General features: G+C 44.3%; 1 protein-coding gene across 3 annotated transcripts in view; it reads right to left on the bottom strand.

Annotated features, from left to right (window-relative positions):
- The window catches only part of frmd5a (FERM domain containing 5a), a 59,849-nt gene that overhangs the window by 4,644 nt on the left and 42,392 nt on the right, over positions 1-12,813 (bottom strand). The window contains exons 4-13 of one of the 3 annotated variants that reach the window (XM_076732559.1): positions 12,330-12,408; positions 9,085-9,182; positions 8,190-8,313; positions 7,110-7,197; positions 6,900-6,988; positions 6,003-6,066; positions 5,782-5,873; positions 4,786-4,860; positions 3,663-3,731; positions 3,361-3,467 (exon numbers count right to left, since the gene is read on the bottom strand). In XM_076732559.1, coding sequence (XP_076588674.1) covers positions 3,361-3,467; positions 3,663-3,731; positions 4,786-4,860; positions 5,782-5,873; positions 6,003-6,066; positions 6,900-6,988; positions 7,110-7,197; positions 8,190-8,313; positions 9,085-9,182; positions 12,330-12,408 — 885 coding nt within the window. The remainder of the gene's footprint in view (positions 1-3,360; positions 3,468-3,662; positions 3,732-4,785; positions 4,861-5,781; positions 5,874-6,002; positions 6,067-6,899; positions 6,989-7,109; positions 7,198-8,189; positions 8,314-9,084; positions 9,183-12,329; positions 12,409-12,813) is intronic. The other 2 variants (XM_076732560.1, XM_076732561.1) reach the window with 2 other exon arrangements.

Here is a 12,813-nt window from a genome sequence, read left to right as displayed (position 1 = left end):
GTGTGTGTGTGTGTGTGTGTGTGTGTGTGTGTTCTTTAGGCATAGGCTTCTGAACCTTTCCTTTAATGCCTGTAGAAAACTCTCCAACAACACCTCAAATCACCTGCTGGTAACTTCACCAGACTCCTCCTCATTGACTTCAGCTCAGCTTTCAATGCCATCCAGCACCAGCAGATGATCCATCACCTACATGTCCCACCGCTTCTAGTGAGCAAGACAACATCCTCATCCTCCATCACCAACACTGGAGGTTGTTGTGTCCTGAGCCCCTTCCTGTTCACGCTCTACACCAATGGCTGTGTCGGCCCTCACCCATCATCACATACCTCAAATACTCCAACAACACAGCAGCACTTGCACTACTGAATGATGACCATTCGGTCGCAAGCTACCATGACTCCATCTCCCATCTCACACAGTGGTGTATGGACAATCACCTACAGTTATATGTCTCCAAAACAAAGGTCAAACTGGTCTTCAACTCCTTCAGCACAGTCTCTAAACCCACCCATACCCCCATCAGTATCAGTGGCGAAGCTGCTGAAATGGTGGAGAGCCACAAATATCTCAGCATCACCCTGGACAATAAAGTGAACTTTGAACAACACACAATTGACATCCAACAATGACTCTCCGTCCGCAAACTTAAAGCACTTTCCGTTGCCCCCCACCTTCTGTTACTACTTCACAAAAGCATAGTTCAACCCATCCTCCTCTGCTGCTCCCCCTGCCTCCTTGATATGCTGTCAACCCTCTCCAAGAACAGACTTACACAAATCACACACAAGGCTGCCAAGATCATTAGCCTCCCAACCCCCAACCTCCCAGACCTCAACTGCACAGTCACTGCACACTGAGCACACACCGTAGCACTTGACCCCGGTCACCCCCTCAACCCACACTTTGTGCTCCTCCCATCTGGTCGCCGTTACAGGTCGCTGGCACGGAAGAGAGTGAAGTTCAGCAGGAGTTTTGTCCCCTCTGCCATAACAGAGCTGAACAGGACATCCAGACTGTAATGTGCCTGAGTTTGTTTAAGAATGGGCTGGTTTATGGATAAATAACAAGAGAGGAATGTCTGTTTTTGACTAATTTTAGCAGAATTCAACACCTACAACAATGTAGGTACTTAATGAGATTGATGCTAAAATCATACAGAAATCCAAATGCTGCCATAAAACAGTAATTTCTCACTGACTCGCAGCACGGCCCAAAATAGTCTTATGCAACTGCAGGTATTAAAGGGAGTATAGTAGCTAGCTTGGTAGAGAAGGCTTAGCAGATGTTTGACAAATTCCTACCAAGCTAAAACTATACACTACAATGCTTTAGGGCAAATATACTGCTATATACTATACGATACACCAGAAGTTAAAGTACAGTATGTGAGAGCCTCGCGACTTTGTACATGTCCGTGAAGATGAGCTGTGGTTGAGCCCTCTGCTGACGTATCACATTCTCCGGACTGTCAAAGCAGCAACATTACACCTTCACTATAAAGAGAAGGGATTAAAACTCAGGTTTGATGAGAAAGCAAATCGTGGAAAGGATTTTTTTTTTTAAACTGCATGAAAAGTAGGACAGATTATGTCCAATGTCTAAGCCTCTGCTGACATGAAACTCCTGTCAAGTTAAAAGACGGAGCCATAATAGCAGGATGAGTGTCAGCAGCCATCTTTACTCAGTGTTGATCTGCCTCAGCTTATCTTAGCTATATTACGCTTACAACAGTGAGGTAGTGAACAGAAAAAGCACAGTTTTAATATGTATTTCCCATGTTTAGAGCATTTAATCTAAAATACTGTAACATACCTATAACAGCACAGTATACGCCGAAACACTATACTGTATACTGGCTGTCTACTGGAATCAAATACAGCTGCTGCATAAAGTATAGCGTACTCCAATCTAAATCAACAAAATGCACTCAACAAAAGCACCAAGAAGAAAACCAACAAATGCCTTTCCAATTACAGAGACCTCCAGGAGACACAGACACCCACGGGAACGCTGTCTGATGTGGCAGAGACTGATTTAGAATAGAGAAAGCCCTGGCACCACCATGTAAAGCACAGCCGTGGCTGGCTCTGTGATGAGTTTACCTGGAGGGTTGCTGGGCTGAACACAAGGCAGCGGAGTGCCAGGAAGAGGGGTGACGCTGGCAGACTCCTGTTGCCCCGTCAGGGCAGGATAAAGGGGTAGAACGCCTAGGGCCTTGCCCAGCATACGAGGCCCCAGGCTCAGCACGCGAACCTTCACATCCCGGTAGCAGTGGTTGATCATACGCAGGTGGACGTTCACCCGGGTGGTGATACGGATCAGACACTTCACCATGGCTGCAGCATGCACTTGTTTATCCTGTCCTTATGGTCCCTGTCCCGGAGTCCAGGCCACAGTCTCGCTGTGTGTGTGTGTGTGTGTGTGTGTGTGTTAGGTCGAAGGGTTCTTAGTTGTGGTTTGCAGAGAGGAGTGTGTGAGGTACAACGGTGTGTTTCTGCAGCAGCGCTACAATCGCCAGCATTGGCCTGGCCTGCTTTGGCCCCACCCAGGCAAGTGACATACATGGAATAGAAGACCCAGGTTATTTTCAGCTGGGGTATTAATACCACTGTAAGACACCCAGTCAGCACACTCAGGGGGTGGAAAGCTCTTATGGCTCTCTTGAACCTGCAGTAAAGGACCCTCAATAGACACACCTGCTTCTGACCTCTATTTATCTCAGTGTACAAAGACTTATGGCATGTTCTTGAAAGTCAGGACCAAAGGGTCTCACTGCTGGATTTACCCAGAGCCAGGCAGGACAGTACACCTGCTGTGTCCATGTCACTAATAGAGGGAGGGAAGCCACCTGTTCTGGGCCAAGAGCCCGCAGGTGGGCTGAAGAAGTGACTTTAGCTGCCACTGTGTTAGCACGACAAATACACAATGGCTCAAACACACACAGAGGCTCTGAAAGCCTGCACTGAAGTGGAGAAGGCTGACTGACGCACACACCTGCAACATACCCCACCAGCACTGTAAGCATGAACCAGGCCAAATGGCTCTTGTTACAGCATGTGCGTGTGTGTGTGAGTGTAGGCACAAGTGTGTTTTCTCAGGAAGGGGAGGAGTTCTCCCAAATAAGACTAATGGGCCTCTGATCCATTTAAAATTTAGCATTATTCATGATTATATCTGGTGAAGTGGAACTGCTTGGACAAATTTCTGTGGATGAGGGTGTGTGTAAACAACACCACACTCTCGGTAGAACACAAACTGTCCTGTGAAAACACATTTTGCCCCCCAGCACCTCCATGGCTGGTAAAGGATCTGTTGCTCGCTTATGCCTGGTGAAGCATGACGCTGAAGCTCAGTTCTTACCCTCCATGATGGATATGTGCACAGCTCTCCGACGCGTGCGCGGTACACTGCTGAGGCGAGGCCCGTGGGTGATGGATGGACAACTTCTGCTGGGCACGAGGCCAGCCCTGCAGACACACACACAGACACAGATGCACAAACATCACTGCACAGGGAGACAGCTACGAGTGGAGGTAACTGTAGCCAGTAGGTGCTGCTGATAAAATGACATCTACAGTAGCTTGGTGCCTAAGGAAATGGAAGAAAAATAAAGAAAAATCTGAATGAGAACATTCTGACCTCTCCTGAGTTTACAACTCTACCTGTGTATTTCTGGAGGTTCGCGTTTGATTTTGGCACTCTGCTCCATCACCTCTTTTGCCACTCGTCCACTGTTATAAAGCACAGAGATGATGCTCAGGATGAGTTGTACATACACACACACATGCACAAACACACATAACCAGGCACCCTAGTGTCACCCAATGCCATGAAAGCCATCACTGCAGTGGATGAGTGCAGTACATGAGCATCATGATTGAATTAACATGGTGAATTCAGCTTTGTGTCACTGAATTACCACCAGTCAGACAAATGCACACAGACTTGCAGGCAAAAATATCAAAACAATGATCATGGTTTGCCCTTCAACCGTAAACTCAGTATTCAATGAACTGGGCTTGTGATTTCACTCCATATACAGTCTCCATATATGAATACTATCAGACGTATTTAATGCAAAACTACCTTCCATCCCTTTAATCTTGAGCATTCAATGGTTCAGTTTTCTTCTGAAAGGGGCATTAGGTCCAAATTAAAATTTCTCATTTTCCTCAAGTTGTATCTGGCTGCAGATAGTTTTCAGCTTTAACTGCTGAGGCTTTGAGATAACCGTGTCCTTCGATCACTATAATAAGGGCTATTTCTTTAGCATAGAGTAGCTCCAATGAAAATGATTCAAAGCTAGTTTTGTGAATTGTTCAGAGAAACCAGGATATTGTTGTTTGACCCATGTCGCTGTTAGAAGTTGTAAATGTAATTTTTCAATGCAGAGCACTAGAAATTAAATTGAATTCACCCACAGAAGCAAGAAATCTCAGAATCTGCTCCATGGGCTGGATACCACTAAAGTGAGACATCTTTTTTTTCTATAATTTGGGTGAGCTTATCCTTTAATAAAGGACAACACTACAGACATAAGGCTCAGACAAGGTGATAATTCCTCATGTGATCAAGTCCCCTTCATTCCCCTCTCTGTGTCCTCTATCTTGTGAGGTGTCAGTCCGATCTTCTGGGCAACAATAGGCTGACGTTACAGCACAGAAGGCCGGGAGGCCATGTCTTCTGGGAACACCTGTCTCTGCTTCCAGCTGTCTTTTTTTTTTTCCCCTTCCCAGCGTCCTCCCCTCCCTTTCATCAGTCATACTGTCTTGCTTTGTACTCTACCTGTAACGGAAACGGCTGCCCTTGAAGAACAGGTTGCTGCTGGACACAGTGCGAACCTGACTTGACTTCTCAAGCCTGATGGAAGAAGAAAAAAACAAGAGAAAAATGAAGCTGCACAAAACAGGAAGGAAAAGTGCTTCTGGTATGAACTACTAAACAATTCTCCACCATTTGTCACAAGAATATAATCTGTTTGAATCCCAGAACAAAGCAGAAACAAGGATCAAATACCCTGCGATTAAATTATGCATGTCCTCTCCTCACACTATAGGCACTGCCCCCTCGACACGCTTCCATACAGTATTCAATATGTTTACATTGTCACAGTAAGTGAGACATTAATGTTTAATCTCTCGTTTTGCTTTCAAGGGATACGCGTGCTGCTCTGAAAGACATGTCATCTTTAAGTCCTTCTGCCTTTTACATCCCCAGACATCTAATAGCAGTAAGATCTTCAAAAGCGTTAGGCTGATGAAGTATTATCTGCCACTTCAGGGAGCCATCAAAAGGTCACAACATATTAACTCCATCGATGCTCTGCCCTTCCAATACCCCACTTTTTCTCTCTCTTTCCATCTGCTAACCCCCACGCGCTTTCTTCATCACCTGAGCCATCAGCCCGACTTATTATTACACCACTCCCGGGCCTCTGAGCTCTCTGGCTGCTTGTTTTTTTAATCACCTTTTCTGAGCAGGAGAGAGCAGAGGGGACCCGCACTATTATTCACAGCTGAGACAGGGGAGCCATATCTCAGAGGGAGCGCTGAAGTGCTTGCAGTCTCGTGCCAGTGCACACTCATTCACTAAAGGTCAGAGGCAACTCACACCTCATTTTCCCGCTGACAAACATCCTGGAGGAAAGGGCTTTTAAGGACACCAAGGTGCCGTGACGGTAACCTTTCTGACAGCGCTCAAGGATGCAGAGTAGGTAACTAAATCACCACAGTGCACTTAAGGGGGAATAAGAAAGACACTGAAAGACATTTGTGGACTCACTTATAGAAAGCTTGGTTCTCCACTCCACACTTCCAAAGGTGCTTGCATGCCTCTGGTGTGGGCGCAAAGTATGTCAAGATGATCTTTTCGTCCTGCACGTTGAAAATAAGAGACCGTGCAGGAAAATATAACAAACTGAGACAGAAAAGCACCGTGTGTAGCACATTAGAACATGCCCTCCTGAGTTTTTTTCCCACATGTCCAACAATTGATGCTCTCACCTCCTTCTGATTTGCATATACATGGAACGTCTTGCCTTCGAACTTCAGTTTGGTCACCTCGTTCCTGTCCAGGAAGAGAGCACGGCAACAGTTACACATGCGTTGAGCGAACAGAAACAGAAAGCCACAGCGTCTTTAAAAATTCATGACAAAACACTCTGAGATCACATAAACAGTCACCGAGCTCTATGTTTGGCTGACAAAACAAATAAGGGATAATATTCCCTGCAGACAGGGAATTGAGAAGGGGGGGGGGGGGGGGGGGCTGAGCGCTGCTGAGGGCAAACAAATAAATCCAGAATAAATACAGCAAACGTAATATTAAGTCTGTCTTCATTATTGTAACATCAGGGACGCCAGTTAAAAGCAAACAGACACAAAGACAAATTTACATAGAAGCGCTTCATGTTGGAAACATTTTCATTGTGTGTACAGCATCAGGCTAAATCCAAATCAGTACGCATCTACAACAAGCAGAGGCTGCTGGTTGTAAGCTACTGTCCTGGTCTAGCTGGTGTAATTAGCCATCTGTGCACATGCTAGCTGTCAGCTCTGTGGCCTGTGACGATACAAGCAGCTGTAGTGCTGTAGCACTGGTGCGACCGAGGTTGAAAGTTTTGCAGCAAAGGCCATAAAAATGTTAAACAAGTGTAAAATGCTTGTTACCATCTCTAAAAACCACCAGAAGTAGTGCAGTTCATCACATAAACAGGCATGTTTCCAGCAAGGGACATTAATGTTGCATAAAGGGCACCAACCAAACCCTGACAAGAGATTTCATCAAATCAGGAAAAGTGAACGCCTGCAGTAAAGAGTTTGTCGATTTACATCCTGCGAGTACTCGAGGAGTGTTCTGTCTTTGGCTCACATCAGGAGAACGTTGCACATTTGGCTCACCATTTGAGAAAATGAACTCTCTTGTTTCCCTGAAGCACCACAAACCCAAATGGTGTGAAGGCGAGGAAAGCTGGGTTCCCTGACACATCCTGAAAGACAAATTCAAAACAGAACACACTTCAACACAATTTAAACAGAAACCAGACATAATGTTTTACAAAATGCTTGCAATCTAACAAAAAAAATAAAGCACGGCAGCGTTTGAAAAACCTTGCATGGATGCGGATCAACACCATATGTCTCCAGCATCTGGGCTTTCTGCAGGAAATTTCGCTCCGATGTTTCAGGTGTCTGTCCACTGGGGGAGAGCAACAACACACCGAACATCTGTGTCAGTCCACCAGAAGCATCAACAATGAACAAAAGACAAGGCAAAACACCTCTGAGAGAGGCACAAACAAATTCATTTCCTCTAATGTGATACATTAATGACGAGGGACTGAAATAAGCAGATGGAGGTCAGACCCAAACTCCATCGAACATGAACACAGGATCAAGCTCAGGTAAAGAAAATATGGGACGATATATTAAAACAGCAGTTACTGTTTCCCTCAGTTTCAACATTCAGGATGTCAAATCACTGTCAGCACTCAATTGTCTACTTGGTGGTGAGGAAAGAAAAAGCCACGAGGGGGCAGCAGAGCCTCATGCTGTTCCCACAGCATCAAAACTGGACTTAGCTGAAGCCATTCTGCCTCTATTGTGTCTCCCAGCACATCATTAAACAGACGTCTTTTACTTTTTCATGCTCAACTTTAACAAATGCTAAATAACACAGAGGCTCCTTCACTTAAGACATGATAAAATGCTTATTTTAGTACGAATAAGAATCAGTGTGTGAAACACTTCATCAGCTCCAATCTGAGGGAGTGGTGTGTGTCTGTGCCTGTGTGTGCGTGTGTGTGTGTGTGTGTGTGTGTGTGTGTGTGCGTGTGTGTGTGTGTGTGTGTGTGCATGGACCTGCTCTATCTGATCACTTTCATTATTATTCTCTGCTGCTCTTCCAGTTGAAACTGGACCCATCACTAATGACTATAATAAAGGGCAGGCTATAAGCTCAAGACCCATCTGACCTGAGTTATTTGAGTGGATGGTAGAGGAGAGCATGCTTTTGCTCAAATGAGCGACAATAATCTGTCTGGCCAACCCAATACAGACCAACGGTGCCTCATTACTGCAGTCAATTACATAAATGTCAGGGGGAGTCTGGTGTTTGTTCAGCCTGCGTGAGTACAGGTATGTGAAAACAAGAGAGAGACTGATGGTGCAGTTTTATGTTCTGGCTCTTACATCAGCTCTGTCTTGTGTATGTCTGCAATCCGGCGCTCCAGCTTCTCCGAATGTTTCGGAAAGAACTGGAATTTGGAGCTGTAACCTTCAGGATGCTTCCCGGGGTCATAATCACCAATCTCAGCTGAAGGACGGATCGGGAAACAAACAAAAAAAAAAAAGAGTTAAACGTTAAACAAATTCACAAACATTCAGAGCAAATGAAAGTTGAAAATAACGTCTGTGCAGTTTTTGGCTCAGCGGTGCTTTTGCTAGTGGAGACAGGCTGAACATGCCCAGGATTATTTGTGTTCCTTCATGCCACGCTGCACTCCCTCGGATGACCCTGATGCCGATTTCTCTCTGCAAGGAGGAGCTGACCAGGCAGCCCATCTTTAATTCATCAGCCCCTCCTCCTGAGGACATGCCTCTCCTCAAACACAGAGCTTTCTGTGATGCTAGCTGCGCCACCGTATCTCACGTGTGTTTGTTTATGCCTGTGTTTGTGTGCGATGAGAGCATGATAAGATGTCAGATAACCGCTTCAAAGACTTTAGAAATGAGCATGATTTCTCCTTTCAAGCCGCTAAACGAATCATCACAAAGTACAGAATAACCTTTCACTTTGTGCCAGTTTTAGAGTCAATATCAGTGTGGAAAATCACATCCAATGAGCGTGAAATGCTTATTATGTAGACCGTGTTGTGTGTGAATAAATAAAAAAACGTTGAGGAACATTTTACTGTACATTCTCCCTCTATCAGCTAATTCAACTTCTTTCCACATAAAAATCTATTTGCTTGGCTGGCGACGTTCATCAGACCGCTGAACTACAGGGCACGGGAAAACAGAGGTCGCGAACACAGCGCGAAGCGGAGAGTGGTGTAAGTCATTTCCATCTGTCACCTTCCATTACCTTGAAGGATGTGGGCAGCCAGCACGGCCGCATCGGAGGTTTTACACAGGAGCCGACCGTGGTAGAGGTCTCGCTTAATTTGCAGGAAGACAAGATATCTGCAAAGAAAAGGACAAAAAAAAAGACATGTCAGACAGCCTGACAGGCCTGCTTATGAGAATACTGATGACAGTCACCAGTATGTTCCCCATCCTGTTACATTTCTATGAAAACATAGAGGGATTAAAACAGTATGAGCAGGAAGAGCAGGAGCAGCTAAACAACAAACCTGATAAACCTCAAAGACTGGTGGGTTCACATTCCCTGTGGGTGGTTTGAATATTTCTTTTTGAAATGAGGGTTTTGTTTTGGGGGGGGAGAGAGGAGGAAAGGAAGGCCCTGAGGGAGAAGCTGCGACTGATACTGTGCTTCTCTTAAAGCCTCCAGCCTAGTTTCAGACTCAACCAATCAGCTCCTCGAGCATGAAACATCTGAAGCGAATATCATGATGGCGATGATGATGACAATTATTATTATTATTAGCATTATTAGAGGCAAGAACAACACAGTCAGTGAGATTGTTAGAATTCATCTTTTACAAATCCCACAACCAGGAAATAAGACATTCATCTCATTGTTTCCCACCATCAGCCGGGCAGACCTGCTGCCTTCTATCTAGGCCATTTCCACATAGGCTAATAACGCTTCCTGAGCGGAGAGCCACATTAAAGAGCTGCTTACGTTTCCCATGTTGTTCACTCTGCACTGCAGCAGGTTCAGCAGACCCTTACGAGGGTGTGACGAGTATAATACATGGGTTATGATTCAACAGCCATTTCAAACATGAGCTCACAGACATGATATGCTGTCACGTTATATCACCTCTACAGTACTTACATCAAATTAGCTCCTAAATGTCAGTTGAGAAAAATAATGTGCACCTGGAAAGCATGTTTTAACTTTAACTAAAACAGCTGTTGAGCTGATCCTGGCACAGTTACATTGATGTTTTTTAAAATGTGCATTTTCCCCAGTGAATGACCAAAAATGTCTTAATTCCTTTTATTTATTAATTTTCTCCCCTCAGTTTCTTTTTTTTGGATGTCGTACGGATCTCCTCACAGGTGTATAGGTGTAACTGTTTTTCAGTGGATCACACACATGCTGTTATACACTCTCTGATGAGGGCTTAAAGCTGACAAGCATCAGCATTACATTACTTAGCTTGCATGCTGGTGCTCCTGTCTGCTCCTCCAGTCTGGGGGCATGCTGCCTGCCATCTACCGTAGGTAACAGACTGACTGTGCATAAGTTCCTCATCCAACCTCACTTAAAAAAAAAAGCAAACTATCCCTCTGATGTTGTGAGTGACACCTGTGTTTTTCCTATTATGTCCAGCCAAAATGTCTTTTGTGAAGAAGGCCTATGCTAACAAAGGCATCGCTGTATTTGATGGTTGTTGGCGCCTTTCTAAAATATTCCTGCACAATATGATGAGAGGGAGCACAACCTTGTTTATACAGGCTGGCATGTGGAATGGTACGCCGCACTTCTTTAGTCTGAAAAAGTGATTCGTGTCTATTTACTGGCCCTCCTGAAAAAAAGCAATGAGAGACTTCAGCTCATTGAAAACTCTGCAGCTCGGCTATTAACCAGAACCAAAAGGACAGAGCGCATTAGGCCAGCTCTGCTCTGGCTTCCTGTAACATTCACAATTGATTTTAAGGTCCTCCTCCTTGTATACAAAGCCCTTAATGGACCAGGACCAAGATACATCGCTAACGCCCTTGTTTATTATTTGCCTTCAGGAACACTGTGATCATCTGCTGCTGGTTTATTGGAGGTTTCCAGAAACAGTAAAAAAAAAAAAAAAATCAGGGATGCAGCCTTTGTCTATGATGCCCCAAACTCTGGAACAAACTATGTACAGATATCAGGGAAGCAGCTCACTGAATATTTTCAAAAGAAAGCTAAAAACTTATCTCTTCACTTTAGCCTTTAACTAGCCAGCTGTTGGTTGCTGATGCAGGTCTGAAACTTGTGTGCTTTGCCTCATGCTTATGCACTGCTGGACTGCTTTTAAAATGTATTTTACTTGATTTTATGCATTCTGTGTAACCTATTTAACCTATATTTTCTTATTTCTTTCGTGTGATTCAATGCATTCATCCGTGTTCTACACTGTTTTTACCTAGATTTTAATACTTGTGGTTTAATACGTGTGGTGTCCAACAGACTGCATGATGCATTCAAAAAGTCCCTGAAGCAGGAACTGATGAGTTTGATGTTATCAGATGAGTATTATTGATGAGTTAGATGTTATTTTGTTTGTTTTTGTTTATTTTTTGGTGCAGTGGGTGTGTGGCACCTCTGAATAAAGACTAAACTGAATGAGTCTTGTATGTGATTGATGATATACCTCTTCCTCCCTCTGTGGTCTGCCCTCTCCACTGCCATCATCATGTATCACTCTCTCCTCCTCCTCCTCCTCCTCCTCCACCTCATCCCCACACCCCAGCCTTTTACTCTCCCTCCCTCTCCTTTCCACTCTCAATCAGCACCTTTTGCCCCCGATCTTCTCCGGCAACCCTGCTCATTATATGCACTCTACACGTGGCGCACATTTCATCTCATTACACCTCGGACAGCGAGCGGCCTCGTCTCCATCTAGTCAGTAAACTGCATGCGCACATATACCAGCTGGCTACTCTCGGCATTATCTGGAGGCAATGTTCACTCTTAGATTTAATTTGTCACTTTCACCTTTCTGCAAAAATAATTTGAGAAAACTATTATGACAGGACCCCATTTGGGAAGCATTAAAGTGGAAAAAATGTGTGCATTTATACAGAAAAATCTGGCATGATGTTGCTTTTAATGCTGTACCCATTATCTTTCAGAGACTAAGCTACTAGGGAAGGCTTTTACAGTCCCCTTTGCCTCACAACTCCTCCTGCAAACTGGGTTCTGTGTAATATTTATAATAATGTTTTAGACAGTAAAGTACTCAGGCATTTTAATTATGAAGGCCCATAAATAATGTTTTGGAAGGAGACACGTTTGGTCTGCTTAAAAATTTTAGAGCACAATCTGTACTACAGGCAAATCAGAAAAAACACAAGGTCCTCGCACAGCTGCTTTTCACTGGTTTCAAATGATGAAAAATGTGCTCCTCCTCCTCACTGTTAAACTGAAACAAAGGTACGCTGTAGCTGTAGAGTCCTTATCAACTCATCTCTAGTTAAAGCAACAATAGGAGGTCGTACCGTGTGATTTCCTCCTTGAGAGCAGCAGGCTCGGGAGGGTAGAACTTGACTCTCAGACACATGGTGAATGGAGGCTGAGCTGCAGGAAACAAACACAGAACATTTATGAAATCCTTTCGTTTCAAAGATCAAACAATCAACAGGACATCAGTAACTAGCCCACTGACATCCCTTTACTCCCTAATTTATCATGAGTTGTAGCTGACTATCGTGTTACACCGTGCCATTATTTATTGCTGTTAACTGTCGCATATTTATGCATATTTATTTTACTTTTAGGGTGCCTATGTAGCATCTGACCGGGGACAACAGATGGGGTGATCAACGCATCGTCCCCATCAAATAAACTACTGAAATAAATCTAAAAAGAAATTAGTGATTTTTCAATATAGACTAATCGGACTTTTACATCTGATCAGTGGTTTACAAATAACAAGTAAAAAGTAAAAAGTGGTTGTGCCTCTCAAATGTAGTCAGCAAAAGT

Source organism: Chaetodon auriga, chromosome 6 (genome assembly GCF_051107435.1).
Source record: "Chaetodon auriga isolate fChaAug3 chromosome 6, fChaAug3.hap1, whole genome shotgun sequence".
Taxonomy (NCBI): domain Eukaryota; kingdom Metazoa; phylum Chordata; class Actinopteri; order Chaetodontiformes; family Chaetodontidae; genus Chaetodon; species Chaetodon auriga.
Note: the sequence above shows the minus strand (reverse complement) of the source record. Positions and strands in the feature narration are given on the sequence as shown.